The sequence below is a fragment of the Podarcis gaigeae genome (genome assembly GCF_964106915.1).
Source record: "Podarcis gaigeae genome assembly, chromosome: 15".
NCBI lineage: Eukaryota > Metazoa > Chordata > Lepidosauria > Squamata > Lacertidae > Podarcis > Podarcis gaigeae.
The window spans coordinates 12,177,741-12,202,056 of record NC_139692.1 but is presented as its reverse complement, the minus strand read 5'-3'; the positions used below and the strand labels follow the sequence as shown (position 1 = coordinate 12,202,056).

At 41.8% G+C, this 24,316-nt stretch overlaps 1 protein-coding gene across 2 annotated transcripts; it reads left to right on the top strand.

The window, feature by feature from the left end:
• Positions 1-542: 542 nt before the first annotated feature.
• On the top strand, positions 543-19,314 carry CCDC15 (coiled-coil domain containing 15). Of its 2 annotated transcripts, none has more exons than XM_083715352.1 (11): positions 543-727; positions 2,061-2,289; positions 3,177-3,326; positions 4,338-4,544; positions 6,291-6,407; positions 10,300-10,455; positions 12,051-12,155; positions 13,915-14,018; positions 15,572-15,838; positions 16,637-16,785; positions 18,217-19,314. In XM_083715352.1, the coding sequence occupies exons 2-11, from the start codon at positions 2,107-2,109 to the stop codon at positions 18,333-18,335; spliced, it is 1,557 nt and encodes a 518-aa protein (XP_083571478.1). In that variant the 5' UTR covers positions 543-727; positions 2,061-2,106; the 3' UTR covers positions 18,336-19,314. The 2 variants fall into 2 exon arrangements, with proteins under 2 accessions (XP_083571478.1, XP_083571477.1); XM_083715351.1 differs by having other exon boundaries at positions 621-853.
• Positions 19,315-24,316: the final 5,002 nt, after the last annotated feature.

The following is a 24,316-nucleotide window of genomic DNA, read 5'->3' as shown; positions in this document are numbered from 1 at the left end:
GCTGGCTCTTGGGCCGTAATAATATTCCTTCAATATTCCTTAATTTGGAATTTCCACATAAACCCTTGGGGAGTGGTGGAAATTGAAGAAAGAAGTCCTGCAGTTTACGCAAACAATGTATTGGATTTTTATTTTTATTTCATTTCTAGGTTCCTCTTATCTCAGCCCCAACCCAGTTTTATTATTCTGTGAACTGCCCTGAGACCTGCGGGTATATAATAAAATAAAATAAAATAAAAGATAAATAAATAATTAAAATAAAATAAAATAAAATAATTGATGTGTTGGTATGGTAAGCCGTCCTGAAAACGGAAGAGCCCGTGCCAACTTCCCGCAACCAGCAAACCCCCAAGTCACCTCACACTGAAGGACCAGGTGCCAGACAGACGCGACCACCCCTTAAGGGGCGGGGCCAATTCTAAAGAGGCGCGTCGAAATTCCAAAGTTCTAAAAAGGGGCGCGTCGCAAGCTATGACGTCGGAGCCGCTTCTGCTACCGGATTGGTTGCCTGTAAAAGGGGCAGGCGGGGCCAGAACTCTGCCGGGGCGGAAGCGGCGTTTTTAAAAAAGGACGGTTTGGGAGGGGAAGGAGAAGGCACGGAGTTCTGGCAGCCAGCTTCCGGTTGGGGAAGAGTTTCGCTCGGGGCCGGCCGGAAGGAGAGGCGAGGCCTGAAGCGGTTGCCATGGCGACAGCCGCCACCCGTCGCGGCGGGCGTCCGTGAGGGCAGGTACGCGGGTGGGGACGGAGGGAGTTGCTATGGCAACGGCGGAGGCAGTTTTCCGGGATGCTGTGGGGAGAAGCGGAGGGGCGCAAAACGTCCCGCAAAGAGCCTCGGTCCCCGGAGGAAGTTTTGGTAACGCTATTTCCTTGGAGATGGGAAATGCTTACAACTACTTTTCTTCTTTCTTTCTTTTTTTAAAAAAGAAAATTTAAAGCAGTTTTGTATATAAAGATGCTGAAAGTATAGGCTTAACCCTGGTAGACATAAGGACCCTGTTTTAGTTCCGTTCTGTGGAAAAGCTCCTTAATGTTGATGAAGCCTCTGCCAAAGGAAGCAGGAGTAAGCTAACGTGCCTTTTCCCCCTCCCATTTTCGTCTTTTCGCTTTTGTGATCTAGCTGGTTGGCAACCCCAGCAGCAGATCAGCCTTACCTCTAAAGGTTGCCTGTCATCACGAAAAACTCTTTGGAACTTTTTGCGGGAGAAGAAATCAACTCCTTTTTTTTTTCAGTTTTGATATTTTACAGACGGAGGAAGCCAAACATGTAAAAAGCAGGGTTCTATATAAGAGGGTTAAAACATAAGTGTGCACGAATTAAGGTTATTAAAAGCAATAGGGTTTTTTTGTTTAAGGTAGCAAAATTACCTTGTCTCTTCGGGAGAGTTGTCAACTTCTTGTGCTTGCTCCTATAAGCTCTTCCTTTAACAGCAGTTTGATCTTCAGTAAGGATCAGGTGATCTCGACCCCACACTGCTTAGCGATTGTAGTTAACTTGTTTATAAACTTATACATTGTTCATAAACAATTGCATATAAATTGCTTAAATCAAAATCTGGAGAAGCTTCACCAGTTGATTTTTTGAAGATCAAAACTCTGTTAAAGAAACACAAGCTGGGCTTGGGGTTGTTTTTTTCATCCCAGTTGGTGACCTGGGTTTTTTTTTCCCATTTCAGTTGGTGACCCCAGTTGAGGGATGAAGAATGCATGACCTTCTAAACCGTTTTAGGTACGTCCAGTATAGTCACGACTGCACACTCACGCATTGCTCCAAAGATGGAAGTGACCTGAAAACGTCACAAAAGGGGCAGGGCAGGGATGGAACAGGGTGTTTGCAGGCTTTTTCAATGGTGACCCGGGACATGACCCCCCTCCCATGCAAATGGGGAGTTGCATATACAAAACTGCCATGGTCTCTGGGTTTGGTGGTAGTTGAAAGTCCAACATATGGAGGGGCACAGGTCTATCTCTCCTGCCCTATTTGAACATCTTAAGTTTGAGTTGGTAGTGGTGTGTTAGTGCAACTAAAAGCTGATCTTGAGTCCAATCTTGTATTTCAACAGAGACTCCTTCCAGACGTCCCTGATCTGAAGTTACTCTGTTGCTGAGATGCTACCTTCCAAGAAGCAGCAGCAGCAGCATCCCTGGAGATCTACTGAGGAAAAAGTGAGGCCTCAGTCAGCAGCAGTGAACTGGAACGTGTTAGCAGAGAGGACACAGTGTGTGGTAGCTGTTGGGGCTTGGGTGGAGAGTGCCCAAGATGATGCAGAGCAGGAAGAGAACACAGTTTTTGTAAGTACTAAGAAAGGAAACCCCATATGCTACAGTATTTTTTGAACTTTCCAAAGCATCATTTTCTGAAATACGATATTTTCTACTGAGCAGGATCAGTGGCCATCTAGCCCAATGCTATCTTCTCCAGCTGGCAAACTCTCTAGAGCTGCTGGTGGTGGGGGTGTTGAATGAGGAACTACAGACTGTCAGGATTGTATTTGCTATCTGAGAATGTTAACAATGCCTCATATTTGTAATATAATTTGTAATGTCTGTGTTTGTTTGTTTGTTTGTTTGTTTTTTTAAAAAAACTTTTCTTGAAATCTAGGTTATGTAATTATGTTACAAACCCAGCTTCTGTTCTTGCATAACTTGTTGGTGATATGCCATTCCCTTTCTGAGTAAATTTCTTAAACAAGAGGCAGGCATGTTTGAGTCTCGGGTGATCTTGGTCTCCCTTTAAATACGCACATGCACAAACACACAAATCCTACTGTCTGCCAGTGGCCTGGTTTACATGTAATGCTAAGCCAAACCATTGCTTAGTATGAACAAGCAAGAGCAAAAATTGTGACTTCTTCACTCTTTCCCTGGCCATGCTACCTGCAGCTAAGCCATAGATTGCCTTAGCATTAAGATGGGATCTGGGCCAGTATATTAAAAGTTCCAAGCAAGACTGAATACTTGGTATCTAGTAACATTTAAGGAATACCTAATCTGTTCAAGGTGATGCTAAGACTGCATTTTTTGTTAAAACCGTAAGAAGTGCATTGTGGGATCAGACAAATTTCTATCTAGTTCAGCACCAACTAGATGCTCTATGCAAAATTGGCTAGTGGTTCACGGATGAACTTTAGTTTACCTTCCACCCACTCTTGGTTTCAACAATCTTCAATCTTCTTTAGGCTGCAGCAGCTCAAATTGAAGAAGCATACAAAGAACAAAGAAAAGAAAAAGAGAGGCTTCTGAAACGCTTTCAAGAGGAGGTGAAGCACAGGGTGAACCAGCACATCAAGATGAGGAGAAAACACCAGCTTCAGAAGTCCTATGAAGCAGTAAGACAGTGTCTCCTTATATCGGTTTCTTTTGTTAACTACACATGTAGGCTCTTTCCTTGCAAGTAACATTGTTTTATAAGTAGAAGCCCATGTACAATGGAAAAGAGTATGAATTTGGTTTTAGGATTTGTGGTGATAACTTGCATCATGATGTTCCAAGCTGTGGCATTCCATTAATCTAAGACCCATAGCCCCTGACATCAGGGGAGTGCAACCTTTTTTACTGTCAAGGACCACGCTCCCTCAGGTGTCATCTATTGAGGGCTGTATGGCATTGCTGATGAGAGGACCCAGAGACAAAAGTGTTCTGGATTAAATAATCCAGAATAAAGACTACCCTGAATGGAATCATTCATAAATGAGCACAAAGAGGATTTTTATAAAAGTACAGCAAACTAATGCAGCTACTGGTCAGGAAAGCAAGTAGAAGTAATTTCTTTCTGGCTTCCAGACAATTTTTTCTCCATCAAGCCATGTAGTCAGTTAAATATAAATAACTTATAGAAAATAAATAAAATAAAGTGCTGCCCTTCCAAATTGTTCCAAAACAACATAGGAAGAGGTGGAAAACATTTTTAAAGGTCGATAAAAATAAGGAGAAAACAGGAAGGGATTTTTATGGCATGAAATAATGGGACAGCTTCAGAGGGTATTGGAGACCACATAAAAAGAGTTTGGGGGCACAGGTTGCCCCTGTGCAGACCTGCTCAGCTTCAGCATTTTTTGGCCTCATTTGCCTTCAGACCACACCTTGGAACATCTCTCAAGTATGCTCACTTCTGGTTTCCCATTTTACTTTATCACCAGATAGGAAAATAACAAGTTGATATCAGTCTTAGAATCACTAGAATCCACTGTAAATAAAAAAGATAAAGAGGTATGACCTCTGAGGTCAGTTTTATCACTTCAAACCCTTTAAATGACTACCATTCCTCATAACAGCAGTGAGCTAGGATGTGTCTACCGTCGTCTTCTTATTCTGTTGTTCTTTACCTTTTTCTTCTGCAGGCTCTTAAAGAAAGCTCTGTTGTGATAGGATTTTCAGATTCCGCATTACAATTGACCCCCAAGAAAAGCACGTGTCTGTACAGACATAACACCGATTCTGCTATCTGTAGTACTGGTAATAAAATCAACTCTATGCAGAGGCCTGATTACGAGGCGGACCTGGAAGAAAAGGTCCTAAATGTTCAGTTTTCAGAGCATGCTAAAACTGTGAGTGTTTTCTCTCTGTAGCAACCGTTCGCTCTGTTGAGTTTTGTGGGCAACTCTTTTTATGTGGGCAAACTCTTTTTATGTGGACCTTAAGTCTCATTGGTATATGATGCCTCTGATCTTAAGTATCCGATAAATAGTCAGCAAATGTATTTTACTGATGCAAAACTGATATATACACAACTTTTATTTGCACCTGAATAATGATGATGGTGATGATGATGATAATAATAAATTATTAATTAATTAATTAATTAATTAATTAAGTAATTATATTATTTATACAATTCCCCTCTGGCTGGATTTCCCCAGCCACTCTGGGCGGCTTACAACGTATCTAAAAACATAATAAAAACAGCAGTCCTTTAAAATATCATGTTTGTTTTAATTTTTGCCCAGAATGTGAGATATATGCAGAAATACTTGTATTGCTCAGGGAAGACAATTCATACTTGCTACAGACACATGAAGTACAGGATCTTGGCTTTTGTGGCTACAGGCTACATGATTGAAAACATTCAAAATGAAATGAAAGTTCTGGTAGAGATAACCCTAAGCAGAGATTCACATGTGTACGTACTGTGCTACTTACTCACCCACTGATGAGCACATTTACATGAGTCAATACATATTGTGTAGCACTGATAATGCACCATGAGAAGAAAGCCTTATCAGTGCTTTCATAGAATGTTATTGGGGTTCTGCAGTTCATTGCAAGACAAAGATCCATTAGGGAGTAGAACATGGGGTCCTTGGTTGCGGACTTTAACACTTGTAGCATGCTGCTCAGAGAGGCCTGCTTGAGTCTGTTCCAGAATTATTTTAACACTTTGTCCCCCAGACACCATTTTTTACACAGACCTTCCAAGCTGCACAACAAGCTCAAATCTGCAAGTACATATTTTCTATCTAGCTCTTCTTGACTTAACAAAACAAAATACTAAATCTTCATTAGGCTGTTGAAAAAACAAAAAGCACTTCCAAAAATCAATACTTTCTATTATTAGGCCATCCGTTTTTGAATAAGATAAAAATAAAAGAGCAGTCTAGTACCAGCCTGCTTATAATTCTTGATTATGTGAGTAGTATTTTTAATAACAACAACAACAATATATTTATTATTTATACCCCGCCCATCTGGGCGGCTTCCAACTGAATATTAAAAACAATACAACATCAGACATTAAAAACTTCCCTAAACAGGGCCGTCTCCAGTTGTCTTTTAAAAGTAAAATAGTTGCTTATTGCCTGATGGGAGGGCGTTCCACAGGGCAGGTGCCACTACCAAGAAGTCCCTCTGCCTGGTTCCCTGTAACCTCACTTCTTGCAGTGAGGGAACCGCCACAAGGCCTCGGCACTGGACCTCAGTGTTTGGGCTGGACGATGGGGGTGGAGAGACTCCTTCAGGTATACAGGACCGAGGCCATTTAGGGCTTTAAAGGTCAGCACCAACACTTTGAATTGTGCTCAGAAGTGTACTGGGAGCCAATGAAGATCTTTCAGGACTGGTCTCGATGGCCACTCCCAGTCACCAGTCTGTCTGTCGCATTCTGAATTAATTGCAGTTTCCGAGTCACCTTCAAAGGTAGCCCCACGTAGAGCGCATTGCAGTAGTCCAAGCGGGAAATAACTAGAGCATGCACCACTCTGGCAAGACGGTCTGTGGGCAGGTAGGGTCTCACCCTGTGTACCAGATGGAGCTGTCCTGGACACAGAATTAACTTGTGCCTATTTTCTGTTTCATAGGTAAGAAAAACTGTGCAACAGGTCCGTCGCAGGCTGGCTTCCCGGAAATCTGTGTCAGAAAGTGATCCTGCTCCAGAACTTCCAGGAGGTGCTTGGGAGAGCCGTCTGACCATACAGGTGACAACTAGAGGAAATACTCTCTATTTTGGTACATTTTGCAATATTGTCTTCACCTACTTGGCTAGCTGTGAAGCATGATTGAGGCTGCAGTCCTTTATACAATTACCTGGGAGTAATTGTAAATAGACAAGTATAGGTAATCTCTGAGTTTCAACTTTTATTTTGAGTTCCTGCTCTATGCTTCTGTGTTCTCTGCCATGCTAATCTTCTCCAGTGCCCTCAGACATACCAACAGAGGAAGCAGATTTTGTGATAAATGAAGAATGAGTTGGATTCTACCACTTCTGAATCTTTAGCATAACTATGCATTAAGATCATAGGGCCAGTATTTCTAAAGCCTTATGTAGCTTTCCTAATACTAATAAACTTTCTGTTTAAAAACATAATTGTTCATAATCTCAAAGTAATACCAGCCCAGAGGACAAGGAGTGCAGGTTTTCATTCAGACAAAGAGATGTATTTAAAGCTTGCTATTGGGTGACTTTAGCTAGGTGAGTTCACACAGTCCACTTAATGTGATACCAAATGTGTGTTTAGCCTTATCTCCTATTAGGTAATTGCCTGAAGTGATGAGAACATGATCTTATGATAGCTTATCTAGCTGTTTACAACATCAAGCAATCAGGTGAAAGTTGTAGCTCTTATGTGGGCAACTTACCCTGTTAAGAGTGATGTTTTGCCATTTTGTGAAAATGTCTGTGTGGCAGTGGCGTGACCCAACTTAGGCAATGCCAAATCCCTATGAATCAGAAGGGAAATTCATCTGTGATTTAAGGCACAACATAGGTGAAAAAGGTGAACTAAACCCTTCTTTCAAGCATATTTTTTACTAGCAAGGAGGTTTTTTAATGGCAGATTTCTCCTGTAGCATTATTTCCCCTTAAGAGTTCAGCTGGGGTGGGGGGACTTTGTTCTCTTAAGACTGTTTTGCGGGAGGATTTTTTTTTATATATAATATTTTATTAGGTTTTCTCAAGAAAAAAGACCACAAAGATAACAAAAAGTAAACATCAAAGACAAAAAAAGAAAAATTACAACAATCAAAAATCAAAAATTCCACACAAAAAAAAGGATAAGAAAAATAAAAAATAAAAATCTCTCCTTTCAAATTCTCAGCATTCTTTTACTTATTTTCCTGACTTCCTCTCACCTCCCTCCTTGTATTCCATTTTAAAATTAATTCAGCAAATTCATACCACTTGTCTTACCCTTAATTATATGTCCCCATGTAATATTTACCTCATATTTTCGTTTATAATCATTCTTGCAAATTCTTATTTCCCCTTATTACTCAAACCACTTCATTTTTTCTTACATTAATTTCATTAATTTTATCTTGTCCTCAAATCTTTAAAGTTCTTAGATTTAAACTGTTACTAAAGCCAATTACTTCCTTTCCAGCATCTCTTAATATTTCATTAGAATTGCACTAATTCCATAAATATGAATTTATTACAAAAGCATTTCTCATTTTAAGTTTCTCCAACGTCCCTTTTCCTGGTTCCGGATAATGTCAGTCCTTAAGTCTTTAACCCTTGTCAATCCGGTGTTCTAATATCTGAAGCTCTCAAGTCACTTCCAGGCCCCCTCTGCGAGTTTTCTTGTTTCTGTTTGTGGTTACATAAATCCTTGTTCCCTGTTGTATTCTTTTGCATTTTCTTCTCTTTCTCTTTGGGGAACCAGTCTCTGGAGGACTCTATGTAGTAAAATTCTTCATCTCCTTTTATCCAATTGTCCCATTCCCCAGTGTTGCACTCCCCAATATTTAGTTTGTTAGCCAAAGGGTAGTCATTCCAAAGATAATCTTCCACTTGTTTCACACTCTAACCCAAGGTAATAACTCTCTTAGGTCCACAATTTAACCAGTGTCCTACGAATTCCATCTCCCAATGTTGCAGCTTCTGATCCTGTAAAACTTGGAGGCTCTGTGTCTTATGAGATACATTCATAACCTCATGCACTTGCCCTAAGTCAATATCCTGGGTAGATTGTTGTGCAGTTTCTGTAACTGTACATTCCATTGGCACCTCCTTGTTAACTGCAGCTAAAATGTATGCCGTCTCTTGATTCATAAGAGACACTTTCTCATCCATCTGTTGCAGCACATCATATATTTTGTCCAGGGCAGATAAAACTTCCTCTCTCATCATTCTGTCAAGGTCAGAAAGCTGGTCCCACGGTCTGATTTTCTCAGCTGCTATGTTCTCTTTGTAAAATAAAACAAAAGCACTGGTAGACCTCCTCTAGGAGGGGTAGTTACTTTTTAGCATCCATTTTTACAGTGTATCCAGCAAGGGAAAATAAAAGTTACTTTCGATTTTCAGATATTTTGTTTTCTTTCAATCTAAAGCAAACAGGCAGAAGGCAGCATAGGACTTATTTTCCTTCCAACTTTTTTGTCAATTTTCTTATATTCCTATTATAGGCACCACCGACAATTTCTTTCCTTTCATTCCGTCCCCAGGTTAGGAACAGTGAAGACTTATTTTCTTAAATTACTCTCTGCAGGATTTGCAAAGTCACGATTTGTTTTCCCCCTATCCTCCTGCTGTCTAGGGGGGATTTGGTAGTTAAAAGAGCAGGAAATTCCAGGCTGTCAATTTACGGCTTTTAGCTTATAAAGTCTTTGCTTTGATCTTTCTACAAAGAGCAGGAGGCGGACTTCCTATTTTTACACCTTCCCATCTCGGCTCTAATTCAAAGGTATAATTTTGATCTACAAGTTTCAATTGTCCTCACGGGTTGTTGTTTGAAATCCGAATTAGCATAGGAAAAAAGACAGCGCTCTCCGACTTTGGCTGTGCAGCTTCACTCCACAGAAGTAACGATTGACTCTCAGCACCATGCCAACCCCCGTCTCACTCCGGAGCCCTTTGTAGAGCTCCTTTGCCAAACAGAGGGGGTGCAAACGGTGCCCGCCGAGTCCCACGGTCGCAGGCTTCTTCTGTCTGCGATTTTTGAAAGGGTCCCCGCTTCGCTGCAGCGGTAAGACCCGGTTTCTGTGGAGCTGTCTCCCCCTGAATCAGGGAGAATCCACCATTGTCGGAGGCGCTGCCTCCGGAAGTCTTTTGCGGGAGGATTTTTGGAGGTGGCGCAAATGATTTACGTGTCCCTGACACATGGATCTGCCAATATCCCAGTCCAGTTCACATACCACATTAAACAAAGCAAGCCTGTCTGGCTTGTTGGGTCATCTGAATTGGAATTAGTGGTTGATTTCCTTGGACTCTGGCTTGCTTCATCTGTGGCACAGCAGGAGCAGGGGAGAGTCCTGCAATTATTATTATTATTATTATTATTATTATTATTAATTTATTCTTTATACCCCGCCCATCTGGCTGAGTTTCCCCAGCCACTCTGGGCAGCTCCCAATCAAATGTTAAAAACAGTACAGCATTAAATATTAAAAACTTCCCTGAACAGGGCTGCCTTCAGATGTCTTTTAAAAATAGGATAGCTGCTTATTTCCTTCACATCTGAAGGGAGGGTGTTCCACAGGGTGGGTGCCACTACCGAGAAGGCCCTCTGTCTGGTTCTCTGTAACCTCACTTCTCGCAATGAGGGAACCGCCAGAAGGCCCTCGGCACTGGACCTCAGGGTGGAGACGTAGGAACGTTTTGAGCATGCTGCTCGCTCACTACACTGGTTTAATGTGACATGTGAACCAAGCTGCTGTGTCTCAAGACTGGGGCAGGATTTCTGAAGAGTAGACCATCTCCCCTGTTTGGTTTGTGTATTTATTTTGAATATTACATGTACCAATTTTCAAATAAAAACTCTCTTAAGTGGCTAACGCAGTGCAAAATGACTAACACGTTTCAGTAAAGCCATTCAGTCTCGGCAGGCTCATGTAACAGGCTTTTGAAATAAGGTCTTCAACTTTGTTTAGAAGCCAGCGTCTCCCAAGACAATTCCAGGCAATGCAGAAGAGGGTGACAGAGGCGAGTTTCTTCTTGTGGGACACCACGACCTTCCAGCTGAACTTCAAGGGCAGGAACAAGGACAGCGGAACAAAGACTCATACTATACAGTGCAGTTTCAGAAAGTAAGATTTCTCCAATACCGCTCTTGCAGCTGATGTTAGCTGTACTGGTTGTGTGTTCAGAAGAGACACTTGCTTTAGGAGAATATCGCCCTTGCTGTTCTCCTATTTCCTTGTGTGAAAGGCTGTGACATTGAAGGAGAGGAAGACAATTGAACTCATTCTCATGGCATGCATAAGACTTCCTATGTCTTCCTAGCTGCTTGCTTTCCTATAGTTTGCTAAACTAATTTTGAACCGCTCTTTATTGCAGGGATGAGGAACCTGTGGCCATCCTGGTGTGGCTTGATTCCAGCTCCCATCAGCCCCAGCCAGCATGGCTCATAGAAAGGGATGCTGGGGGTTGGAGTCCCAACATCAGGAGGACACAAGTTTCTCACCCTTCTTTATAGGACAGTCTAATAATAAAAACCCTGGAATATTGGGTTGGGTATATACTGTGGGATGTATTATTACTAGAGCAGTCAACTACAACATTTTTTTGCTGCCTAGAATGGACACACAGGGGAATGTGGCTCCAGACAGGGCGGACATCCTGTCCTACCTGCTCTGGAGCTTCTTCTCCCTGTGTGTGACCAGGTAGATAGGCGTGACCCTAGCTGAGCAGATAAAAGGGTTGGCCATGCAACCATCTCTCTCTTGGACTCTTATTCTCTTACTCTTGGACTCTCAGCCAGCGCATGGCTCAACCTTCACATAGGATGGAGCCCACAAGCCAAAAGTCTGAGATGTAGCTCAGACTTCTTTTCACTGTAACCACAAGAAAAAGCCTGTCTTCAGATTACTACTGTGAACTACTGGTAAATGTAAGAAAAAAATTATGCTTATTTTTAAATAAGACTGTGTTGTATTATTATTATTTTAAGAGGGAAATAAAGGGGAAACTTACCAGGAACAATCCAGACTGGACAAGCCAGACTGAATTGCTTAATTAAAGGATTCTAACGAATCATCAACTTGCTTCCAATAAGTTGCAAAGGGAATGTGCTCTGCTGCTTACTCAATAGCATGAGTGAGGAGGCATAATATCAAAACAATATATTTTCTCCCACCTTCCTTAACATTCCCACATATACTCGATACATTGCAATGGTTCTTTAAACATTTGCAGTCTACTAAACTATGTTTATTATATTAATGCCCCATTCTTTTATGGGTTGCTCATAAAATGGACCAATAAGATTTATGCCTTCTTCCAGACTACTTACGGGACCAGAAATTTAGAATGTTACATCAAACATGGGATATGTTTCCCCCCAAAGCTGAACAGTTTAAAGTCCCATTGACATCCATGAGAAAATTAAGCAGATGCATGAACCTTTCCAATGAACACCAGTGAAACAAAAAACTGCTTTGCTGTGGCTGGATCGTGTCCATTGCTGGGTTGCATATCAATATCTATATAAATGCAAAGTCTAAAAGAGGAGAGGGGCTATATGTTAAAACCTCAGAGGAAGCCTTTTATGTATTTTAATATTTTGTTGGTATAAACAAATTATTATTATTATTATTATTATTATTATTATTATTATTATTATTATTTATTGTATGTGTGTCAAAAGGTGAGAGGTTAGCTACTTTCTCTGATTTCCTTGTAGGTTAATAATGAGATACTGAAAAGTACCTATCCCACAGCTGGCAATGAACCTCGAGATGCCAGGATACTCTGGTCTGGAACAGAGAAAGAAGAATCAAAGAAGCAGGTATATAGTCTTGTATTCACCTTGCAAATAAATTTTCATGAGGAAACAATGCAAGGCTGTGCTGACAGCAGTTGTGATCCTCTGCCTCTCTGCTTACGTTTTAAGGGATATGGGACATTTTAATGCTGAGAGTCAATTGCGTGCGTGTGCACACACACTCATGCCATCATTATAAAAATATGACTGCCACTGGCTATAGCTGGGCAGAGAAATCCAGTTCCCCAATTTACTGTGCTGGGAGGAGATGAAGTTATCTCTCTGCTTGCTTTCTTTGGCAGGGGAGTTCTATTGATGGCAGGGGAGAGTCCCATTGTGCCCCTCTCCAAAGGCAGAAGCTTGTTGCTGTGGTAGCAAGCGGAAACCACTGAAATAGGGTGTTTTGGGGGAGGTGAGGGAGCTGATCTGGGCCAACACACATTCTGTTGGATTCAGAAATGTTCCAGCTGCTCTCAGGTGATGGTATAGACAGCAAAACCTGTGCCTCTTTGCTGCACCAGCCTGGGAACTGGCTTAGCAAAGAGACATTCCCCCCCCCTTCATTTCCTCTCCCTCCCCCAGCCTTCCTATCAGTGGGCTTTGGGTGTGGCTATGCTCCTTCAATAAGCCCTGTTGCCACATCCTAAATTACTGGGACTTAGGCCTAGGATGGTGCTAAAGAGCTGTAAGTAGGGGGAAAGGGAGGGGCAAGGACAGTTCACACTTCTGCTATTTACTAGCAGCTGGTTAGTGGACAAATGGTAACATTTCCTAGCTGGATTCACTATAATAAATCTCTAGTGCTGCCAGAATTCAAACATGGAGTTGCTTAAGTGCTGCCTCCTGTACTTTTAAAAGGCAGTTTTGGTATTACCTCTTTTATAAAACATCTCCAGAGCAGGCAATATAAATAAATAGAGATGCATTTCTGGTTTGGGACTTCAAGTGAGATACGAGCAACTGGCAGAGTGTGTGTTCTTTAAAACCCAAGGGTAAAACTGAGAATAAACCAGGCATTAGAATGTTACACTTTCATAAATGTGGAGTCACTGCAAAATACGGAGTTGTGATTTAAATGCTGGCCAGCAGAGGGAAACCTGGTTCAGGAGGTCTTTGTGTCTTGTAACTGAACCACTTCAATAAATTGTAATACCTTGACTGTAGTTGCAGAATGCTGCCACTTTATTGAGCTCCGTAAATACACTTGTGGGGACAAGCACCAAAAAATTCTTATTAAGCAATAAGAGTATGTAGTATGATAGATCTTGTATAGGAAGAGCCCTGGCAGCTGCTTCTCTAGATTGGCATTTTGCACTTTTAAGATCCTGGGGTAATCGCAACATGTACTTCTAAATTCTAGACTATTTAATCCAGAAAAAGTGAATCCCTACTTTCTGGAATCTCAGTTTTGTTTGTTAAAGTAATGACAAAGTACCCGGTGCTTCCTTGTCACTGCAAAAATGAGGGAACAAACACAGTTCCCGCTAGCAGATGGGCAACCTAGTAGATGTGACTCGAAAGCACAAAGAGAAAGGGAGGACACTGTGAAACTAAGTACATTAAAAAGAATGAATTCTTCACTGATGTAAACGTTCTGTGAGTAGACGGAATAGCTACTGATGGAGAGAATTCAGGCAGAGAGGGAGCTAAATGGCAGTGAGGCCAAGCCTCTCTCTTGGTTGCAGCCAGGTAGAATGGTTCCTAATAGTTCTCTGTATAGCAGCTGGAGCATGCTAAGTGTGCCGTGTCCACTACTGCTCTGAAATGCGTCTTTTTTCTGTAGCGCCAAGGCCAGTACCTGAGATACAGGCGCCTCTTCATGGATATTGAAAGACAACAAGTAAAGGAGCAGCAAAGGCAGAAGGAGTGGCAGAGAAAAATGGAGAAGTACGTGTTCCACACATGACCATCTTTTTGCTCTCAGTTTATTAGGGCCATATCATGGCAGCCGTGAAGTCACTGGAAACCATAAACCTCTTTTTGCTGTTAAGATAAAAAGGGTGAAAGTGCCAAAAGATAAAATAATTTTTATAATTAATTAGAGCCTCTTCGAATGCATCCAGGTGGATTCCTTCAGTCTCCTCATAGTATAGAGATCACGCAAGGAAAATGCACCTTGAGGCAGCTGTGTTTTCGATAACACGTGAAGAATCTTGTATTTCCATGACAGATTTATGTTTATTTGTTTCAGTTTGCTAACTGGGTGGGGAGGAGTTAGTTATCTTGTTTATAATTATTTCGGATAAGGTTGGCCTGCCGTTACTCCCATGGCTTTTATAGATGAAAATTTTACTATGATGCAGTAAAGTTCGTTCAAATATTGAATATTAAGGAAATTGCTGCAGTGGGAAGAGAAGTGTCAAATGAGATTATTTTCCTTCAGAAGCATGACATTGTTAAGTAAATATTTTTACTTTCTTGTGCCTTTCCTCTCTATTTGAATAGCTTTGATTTAGCAAGTTGGCAGCGGAGGGACCCTGCTCATTCAGACAAAGGTCCATATAATTCAGCCTGCTGTTTTCAGTCCCCATCCAGGTGTCTCTGGGAAGTCCACAAGCAGGGCATTAGGCCTCATCCACTTGTCCCCAGCATACTGCTTATGAATATGGAAGTTCCATTTAGCACTTATGGATAATAACTGCTTTGATGGAGCTTTTAAAGCCATTTATAATTTAAAGTGAATAAAGAAGTAGCAGCTCCTATGCAGAACTCCCTCCTATGGGAGATTACATTGGCTCCCTGTTTGCAAGTACAGTGGTACCTCGGGTTAAGTACTTAATTCGTTCTAGAGGTCCGTTCTTAACCTGAAACTGTTCTTAACCTGAAGCACCACTTTAGCTAATGGGGCCTCCCGCTGCTGCCGCGCCACCGGAGCACAATTTCTGTTCTCATCCTGAAGCAAAGTTCTTAACCTGAAGCAATATTTCTGGGTTAGCGGAGTCTGTAACCTGAAGCGTATGTAATCTGAGGTACCACTGTAATCCAGCTTGCTTGAAAATGTTTGTTTTTCAGTCACCTTTTGGGGTTTTTTGGCATAGGTTTTTTGAGGGTTATTTGTTACTGGTGATTTATTGAAGATATGCATAATATAAATGTTATTTATGAATTAAAGAAATAATTAGTTCAAAAATCGACTTGTGCAGGTTTATTAATATTACTTGCTTATTGCTCTTTCTCAGGATTCAAAAACATTACAGCCAACCTTAAACCAGTCCTGTAAGGTTAGACCAGAATTTCCCAAACTTAGGTCTCTAGCTGTTTTTGGACTACAACTCACATCATCCATAGCAGGCAGGATCAGTGGCCAGGGATGGTGGGAATTGTAGTCTAAAAACATCTGGAGGGCCGAGTTTGGGGGTGCCTGTTCTAATTCTTATGCCTGCGCTATATAGCATATGATCTTGTGAAAGAATAAATAGAATTACACTTCTTGCCCATAGAATAAAGAAGGAAAAGGAGCTTCGACGCCATGCAGAGGAACAGAGGATGCAGGAGAGACAGAGAGTACAAGAGAGGCACTATAACAATGAACCGAGGATACAGGAGACATACCAGGCAGGGGAACTGAAGATACAAGAGAGGGCCTCCCAAGGAGATGTTAATGCCAAAGGGAAAGCTTATGAAAAACTGGAACATCTTAAGCTAGGGGATATGCTGGAGAAGAAAAAGGTAGCAGAAAGGCAACAGAGAAATAAAGAATATTCAAGGTGAGCTGAAATATTTGGGGGTGGGGGCTTTGTTTCTCTTCCTAAAATCCTAGATGCAGCAACGGAGAGCAAATTCTACAGACCAAATGCCCATCTAGTTCAGCATCTCTTTCCCCACAATGGCAAACCAGTACACTGTGCCGACAAGAACCCTTCCTTCCCTTGATTGTCCCCAGCAGCTATATTCAGAGGGAGGCCGTACTGACAAGGACCACCACCAGCAAAGATAGCTGAACTCCAGTAGACCCCAAGTGTTCCTGAGAGCTAGGTACTATGTGGTCAGTCACACTTCAACATCAGCCAACATCCCCGCAAGTCATCAGAGCAATTGCAGCAGCTCATGGCTGCAGCCAATCGCAGCCAACCACCAAAGTTAGTGGTGGTTACAGGGCTATGTTGCCATGTGAGTCAGTGCAGTGTTCAAGGACTGCAGTGAACCCAGGTGCCTGCTCCCCATATTCATTTGGGCAAACTAATTGCAAGGCCTAAGAATTGGCCAGTCCATAAGGGATCCATATGCCATCAGTCACCAACACACATACAAAATACCCATTAGGGAGGTTAGGCTGCCCTCATCCCTGAATATCCTTAGGCAGGCAGTGAAAGCATTTTTATTACAGTTCTTCATTAAAAATTGAGTGTTTTGACTCGGCTCTTTTTCTTTAATGCATCAATCCTGTTATTGTTTAAACTGGCTTTGCTTTGTGTTGGTAAACCACTTTGAGGGCCCTTTTCAGGGCCAAAAGTCTGTTTTTAATAGACGAAAGTAAGGGTGTTTTTGTGTGCATTTTGTTTCAGATATGTAGAAGCATTACGAGCCCAGATGCGAGAGAAGATCAAAATGTATAATATCAGCTTGCCTCTGCTGTGCTTCTGTGGGACAGATTTCTGGGACTCTCATCCTGATAGCTGCGCCAACAATTGTGTGTTCTACAAAAATCACAAAGGTACAAGGTTTTCTGACATTCTTTATCACTGGCATCTGTTGCTCCTCCCGGCAGCTGTTTAGCATTCCTCATGTGGAAGAGGATACCAGCGTATTTTGAAACACCTGGTGCCTAGCAGAGTAGGTTGCAGTCTCATGAAAGACAGAAATGGCGGTGGATTTTTAATCAGACACCAGCTGGAACTTATTCTGAAGGACTCTGCTTAAGCATCCATCCCATGGCATTTTTTTTCAACTATCCTTTTCTCATTGTAGTTTCCGTATAGGGAATACTTTGGGGTATTCCATTAGCCCTGCTCAAGCTACAGAACATCTTAGTTCTGTGAGTAGAAGAGCTTTGAGACCAGGTTGCAGCAGCTGGTAAGCAACTAATGTTGCCATTCGCATTGTTTTTACTAGTAAGCCTGTGGTTGGATATATACAGTGGTACCTCGGTTTTCAAACATCTCCATTTACAAACGTTTTGGTTTTTGAATGCCATAAACCTGGAAGTAAATGCTTCGGTTTTCAAACACTTTTCAGAAGTCAAACATGCTGCGCGGCTTCCATATTGAGTTTTCCATAAATGCTTTGGTTTTTTAATGTTTTGGAGCTCAAACGGTCTTCCGGAACGGATTACGTTCAAAAATTGAGGTACCACTGGACCGGATCCACAAATATGCATTCTAAGCCAAGACTCTTCTACCAAGGTTGCAGTGTAGCAGTGCTTGCGTATGCCTTTTAGCTTGTTCTGAAACTTTAAACTATTTCCCCAAGCTGTTGTCTTCCTAGCAACTGCATCTCTGAGCAGTCATGCTAAAAACTTGCCTGCTGCTCAGTGGCGCTGTGGCAGTTCCCATGGATCCTGTGAATGTTCTTCACATTGGGAGGCACATCTTGGTCAAAAGCAAAGGGTTGTCAATCAATTCCTGATTCAGCAAGTAGCTGTAGAACAATACCAATGCTGAGTTAACTGTATCCAAGTTAACAACATTTACATAAGAGCAGCCCTGGAGAATTAGAGCAAAGGTCCCTTTAGCATCCTGTTCTTCGCAGGGCCTAACAGCTGCATCTGTTTAATCACAAGCAGAATATGAAGGCCACAACACTTCTCCACAGTTGCCTGCTAGCGACTGGTATCTATCTAGTGGCATTTAGTATAGCCATTTTTTTCAGACCCACCCTCCATGAACTTACCTAAAGCCCTATATAAGCCAGTGGTCACATCTTGTGGCAATGAACTCCTCAAATCATGGATTGCATGAAAAAATATTTCTGTAGGTACTGAATCTGTGTCCTATATTGTGGGAGAGGGTATAGAAGTTATCTACCATCACACTACGTATAATGTTAGAAACCTCTTATCGTGCTTTCTCCATCACCTCCTCCCCACCTCTTCTTTCTTTTTCCCAAGTTTATACCAAAAGCTAATTTTCTTCCATTATTTTTCCAGCTTATGCTCAGGCTCTGCAATCTGTCATCTCATCTTGCAATGTTATTGATGGGGGTTCAAACACAAGACTTGCTGCTCATACATTTGCTACCGTACACGCTCGTGCTAAGAATTCCTGAAAGAGGACTTCAGAATTGGTTCTACCCAACGCCCTGACAGTTCAGTCAAGTTGTCTGCCAAGTAGGTGATTGGCATGCAAGTCTCACCACCTCCTGGAGTATGCCCCAGGTCCTAATAAAAATAAATTGGAAAGGAGTTCTGCCCCAAGGTACTTCCTTTCCATTCTCGTGCCAATACTGTGTGTTTATCTCGTCCTACAAGTTACTAATATGTCGAACACTAAAACCTCATGCATGGAACCTATGATGCGTGGAAAGAGGACTTGGATCAACCAAACCCAGGACTGGATACTTCTGCATACAGGCATATGCAAGAGTAACTTATTGCACTCCATGATTCAAGCTTTGCTTTTGATGCTGAGTGAGAGGCTCTAAGGAGCAGCTGTATTTATTTTCTGTCCATTTTACAAGGCTTGCCTCTTCTTTCTTGCTTTTTTCTTAAAAAAGAAAAACTCCAGGCTTTCAGAATGCATATTGTGAAACTGCAATATGCAGAAAGTTTCTAAGAGAGGGTGATCGTTCCAAAAGGATGGTGCTTAGCAATGTTTAGTTCTGATGAATAAAGAATTTCTGCAAATGTGAATTTTGTGAAAGTATGTGATTCAATATGTTTCTGAAGGTGCTGTTATACCAGAATTTCTATTTGAGTCCATGATTTAGAAACTAAGAGGGCAGGCAAGAGTCTTGAAATAGTACAACTTCCTTTCCCTTTTTGATAAGTTGAATCCCTGTTTCGGGCAGGAACACTTCTGGACACATTCTGCTTCTCAAACTGTTCTAAGAAGTGAAACTTTGAAGTCAAGCCTTTAATTGTTGTTTGCAAAATAATAATAATTGTTATGAGATGCCAGGTTGTTTTAATTCATTACCTTCCCAACTCTAAATATTAGTATTTGTAACAAGGAGCATTTTTTACCTTGCAGGATGATAGTACTCTGGTGTTGACCCATTCCAATAAAAATATTTCCATTTTTTCCCCTTGGTGTCTACTCTCGGCTGTCTCTTTTGGTCCCTTCTCTGCTGTGACACAACAACCACATATGCAGTGATATGTGAGGAGTACAGTATGATTGACCTCTGCATGCAGAGTTGGTTTTTTTGGGGGGGGGGATTGTCATTTTTCCACAATATGTGAATGAATAAGAATAGGGGGTTTTTTTCAGCTGCCATATCACTTGCTATTCTACTCCCAGAATTATAGTGTTTGTGTTTGGTGCCCCCTTGCAGAATGTCCAGTTTGGATTCCAGGCTTGTTCTATTCAGTGTGGTAGTTCAATGTCTCCCATAACTACTCTGGACACATCTACAATAGGTGTGTGATGATTGTCTTCAGGGGCAAAAAAACTTCTTTGTTGTCAGCTGGTTGCAGAAAGACAGGCATTAGATTTGGCCATGGATTATGCTTTACAGAAGTAATGTATTTTAGAAAGATGGGTTTGTTTATATTGTCACCTGCATTTTATATTGTTGTACTTTATATTGTCATCTTGATCACAAATTCAAACTGCAATGCCACTTTTCTAAACTTAAACTGTGCCCTTGATGTGAGTGAAGCCTAGACATGCAAGTAATAGAAGTAGATCTGTTTGGTTCAAACAATTACACTTCAGCTAAAAAATAAAATAAAATAGCAGTAACATGAAAGTTACATCAGCATTCTCTTGCATCATTACTTAGCCCTTTCCTTTTGCTTACTATGATCTGAATTATCTTGGATTTTTTTAAAAAAAGAAAGAAAATGGGTGAGAGATGGAGCCTTCCATTTACTACATCTTTTTAATATTCTCATCAGTACAGTCATACCTCAGGTTACAGACGCTTCAGGTTGTGTTTTTTCAGGTTACGGACCTGAAATCCAGAAGTACCGGAATGGGTTACATCTTGGTTTCGGTGGTCGCGCATGTGCAGAAGCGCTATATCGTGCTTTGCGCATGCGCAGAAGTGCCGAATTGCAGCCACACGTGCGCAGACGCGCTGCTGCAGGTTGCGAATGAACATCCCGCACAGATCACGTTCTCACTGAGAGTTGCCATGGCTGATGTGTTGGGGTCAGAAATGAATATGAGTGTACAATCCTATGATTATGATTAAATGGTCGGAACCTGGTCTTCTGTGCCCACTTCGTCAACAGAGTGGGGGAAAGGAGATTTTTGTAGTCCTCTAGATATTGGGACGCATCAGCCCCAGCCAGCATCACCAAACTGCCGGAGATCTGGGCAATGCAACAGCATTTAGAACACGACAGGTTCTCCCTTCCTGTTTTACCTGTGGCACTCCAGGATCTAGCTGACTCCAAAGTCTGGATTCAGATGTGGCCATCCTTAACCTTGGCCCATGGTAAAATGCTTAGATTCTGGTTGAGTATTTCTTGATAGCTATACTCAAGCGATAAGTGTAGGAAAATCAAAGTTACCTTGAGGACATGGGGACCATGTCGGTTAAACCAGGTGAAGACTATCGGATAGATGTACTAAAAAGACTACATGGCGACAGACGGCGCATAGGATGTGCCTGCATAGTGTAATGAGCCATCTAATAACCTGCACTGCCAGCAAATATGGCTTCATAAATGTTTAGGATTGAGGTATATGGAAAGTTCATGCTACAGGGTGTGGGATTTATTGCCCGAGCGTGGTTTTTCCAAGAAATTAGCCTCTCCCCTGTCTCAACTTACCTGAGATAACCTTGCTGGGTGGGGCCTGTGTTTTTCTCTTTCTGTGTAGATGGTCACTTGATTTGCACGTAGTTGACACTAGTAAAAGTTAGACCTTAAACTGCTGGTGAGAATTCACCAATTACGCAGCAAATCCAACAAGAAGGCCCATTTCTTCTGCAGTTGTTTCCTTTTTAGTGGAGAGGCGATTGTTTTGAACCCTACAGCTCTCGTTGGATCGTCCTCTGTATCTGTTGTAACCAACCACAATAAAAGCGGTTCAGGGAAATGGCAAAAAGCGCTGGTGGGACCAATTTAGGTTTACCTTTTTGGAGTGTTTGGATGGTGGCAGCTGCGACAAGCAGGGCGTTTGCACAGCTTATCCTAGTGATTTGACTTGCAGTGATTCTTGAAGGACACAGACTTGACTATAATTGTACATAGCTCTAGTTACATCTAGAATGGAGGTCTGTTGCTTACTTTACATGGGGCCACTGCCTGAAAAGTGTTCAGAAACTTCTGCACTGTGAGCTCTGACCAGAGACAGAGGGCAGGGGTTTGGCACATGTTGTTTATATCTGTTTCTGTAGCTCCCAGTCCATTTCCAGGCCCAACTTAAAATTAACCACATTTTAAAGCTTTTCATCCAGTAGGAAAAGCTTGTCAAAACAATTCAATGTAGGTACAACTCAATTTCCCCTTCCAGGAGTGCCAACTTGAATAAAATGTTGTGGGGGCCCAGGTAAGCCTCGCCCTGTATAATCTATCACATGATGCAGTGCACACACACCATTCGAACAGGAATGCCCATCAACTTTGTGGGGGGTGGCCCTCTCAAATATTTTTTGTGGGGGTTCAAACCCCCACGGCCCCTAAGAGTTGGCTCCTATGTCCCCTTCCCCTCTGTTACATCAAAATGTGTTTTCAAGTTAGCAAGCTGGTATATATTTTTAAATATATATAGATTTGCAGGAAACAGACAAAAGTATATGTGGTAAACAGCTGCAGGAGGACATGAGCTGAGAACAAATAGACTAGACTATTAAAACATTGGGGAGTGAATCATTCCAAGCCACAACTGGGGGACAGAAACTACAGTCATACCTTGGATCCCTAATGCTCTGGAATTTGGACATTTTGGCTCTCGAACATTGCAAACCCCAGAAGCGATTGTTCCGGTTTGCGAGCGTTCTTTTGGAACCCGAACATCTGACAGGTCTTCCACGGCTTCTGGTTGTCTGCAGGAGCTTCCTGCAGCCAATCAGAAGCTGTGATTTGGTTTTTGAACGTTTTGGAAGTCGAATAGACTTCCAGAACGAATTCCGTTTGACTTCCAAGGTATGACTGTATTGCTATGAAACTCACATCACATTGGAAGCTGTTAAATATATCACAAAAACCCAAAGAAGTGTTCAGCTACTATAGAGCTTGGGGAAACAGAGCATCTACTTTGCATGGTGAAGATCCCAGATTCAGTCCTTGCCATCTCCAGGTCGGACTGGTAATACGTCTGAATGAAATCCAGGAAAGCCACTACCAATCACTGCATACAATACTGAGCTGTCTGAACCCAGGCAGCTTCCTGTGCTCTTGAAACTTCAGGGACCGTCTCTCAGACACATAAGTTTTGACATTTAAGCTTCTAGTACCACTGTTGTTTTATTTCCCCCTGCTCTATCTGTAGGTCTGTGTTCTTATTTTGAAATAGTGAAGTAAAAAGGTAAAGGATTGGGCTGAGACCTGAGGCCCCCCCCCAAAAAAGGTGCCTGTAATTCTGGGAGTGTGAAATCCAAAATCGAGGGATAACTGTGCTAAAGCCAACATGAGTTTTGCGGTGGCTTTATGACTAACAGATTTAATGCGACAAACATTTACAAACAAGCGCCTGCTTTCTCTGATTAAACGGTGGTTTTGGGGAGAAATGGGTGGGGGGAGTGGAGCAATAAAGAAAGAAATATTTTTAATCTTATTTTACACACAAGGCAGAAAGATGGAGGCCTTGTGTGGAGAAGCTTAGATCACCAAGGATAAGTGGTCATCTGGCAGGTTGTGAGGGAAAGCAAAGTCTTCCCAGTATCCTCTTTCAAATGCTACTTCTAATAGTTACAGCAAGCACCAAGAGGCAGCCGGAAAACTGTCAGCAGGATCTAACAAGTTTTTTTAATGCTTTCCTGTAACTGGGTTGAACTTGGTGCATTTGGCCACCCTAAGTTTCCACTGTGCGGAAGAAAGGTGAGGTGGAAATTGGATTACGAAGATAAATATGATAGCTCCCACAGATCATTGGCCTCTTCATGATTCTGGTAGAACACTCTTCTTTTAATCTCCCTGTCGTCGGCACTAAACAGTAACCGCCTTTCCCCATATATGCCCACTAGACCTCAGTCTGCAGAATTACAGGTGCCGACATAATACTCATTCCGCACTTGTACGAAATCGTTCTTTCTTTTTGGCAGCAACACTTCGGAACTCCCTGCTTATTGACACCAGACAGGCAAGTCTGCTGTACTGTATTCCTTTTGTTGCCTGCTTAAACCATTTTTGTTTAAGTTGCATATGTTTAGTTCCTTTTTAGCTACTGTTGATTTTAATCATTTTCTGAACATATTTAAATAATAATAATAATAAATAATAATTTTATTTATTTCCCACCCTCCCCAGCCAAAGCCGGGCTCAGAGCGGCTAACAACAGTAAAACTAACATTATACATAAAATCACAATCAATTAATTGAAATACAGTCTAAGCTCAATTCATTCTAAAATCAATTCAAAATGCCTGTTTTTAACTGTTTCTATCAATTATGTTAACCTTCTCATATGTTTGGAAACGGCTGATGGGTTTTTGCACAACCAAGCAGTATATAAATGTTGTTCAATAAAAGGAATCCCGCTTTGCTCAATGGTGGTTTTCTCTTTGCTTAAAAATGGGAGAAGGAGGGAAAAACTTGCTCTTTCCTTAACTAGCTATGCTGATAGGGACTTTCCAAGGCACCATTATTAAGAGTCCAGAGGGGTGGTATAGATTCTTTGACACTAATCAAGATGCAATATTTTCTCATAGCACTTTCTTAAGTTTGATTTTCTGTCGCTCTGCTCCCGTGTGTTCTGCCCGACGCTCACCAACAAATCATTTATCTCTTTAATAGGGCTGTGGGTGCCATTTATTAGCCGATAACTCTTGAGCGATTTGCGTCAGCAAGAGCAACAAATTGCTAATAAAGTGCGTAAGACGTGCAGAGAGGATTCTTTTTAAAAAACAAATGTGGGGGCTATGCTACCTGAGCAAGTCCCCCACAATCACAAGATAACAAAGAAATGAACTTTAGT

Excerpts from the sequence above, each read along its gene's own strand:
- CCDC15 (XM_083715352.1), top strand. The coding sequence starts at position 2,107 with ATGCTACCTTCCAAGAAGCAGCAGCAGCAGCATCCCTGGAGATCTACT. Across the intron at positions 10,456-12,050 it reads ATACAGTGCAGTTTCAGAAA|GTTAATAATGAGATACTGAA; the intron begins GTAAGATTTCTC and ends ATTTCCTTGTAG. Across the intron at positions 15,839-16,636 it reads AGAAATAAAGAATATTCAAG|ATATGTAGAAGCATTACGAG; the intron begins GTGAGCTGAAAT and ends ATTTTGTTTCAG.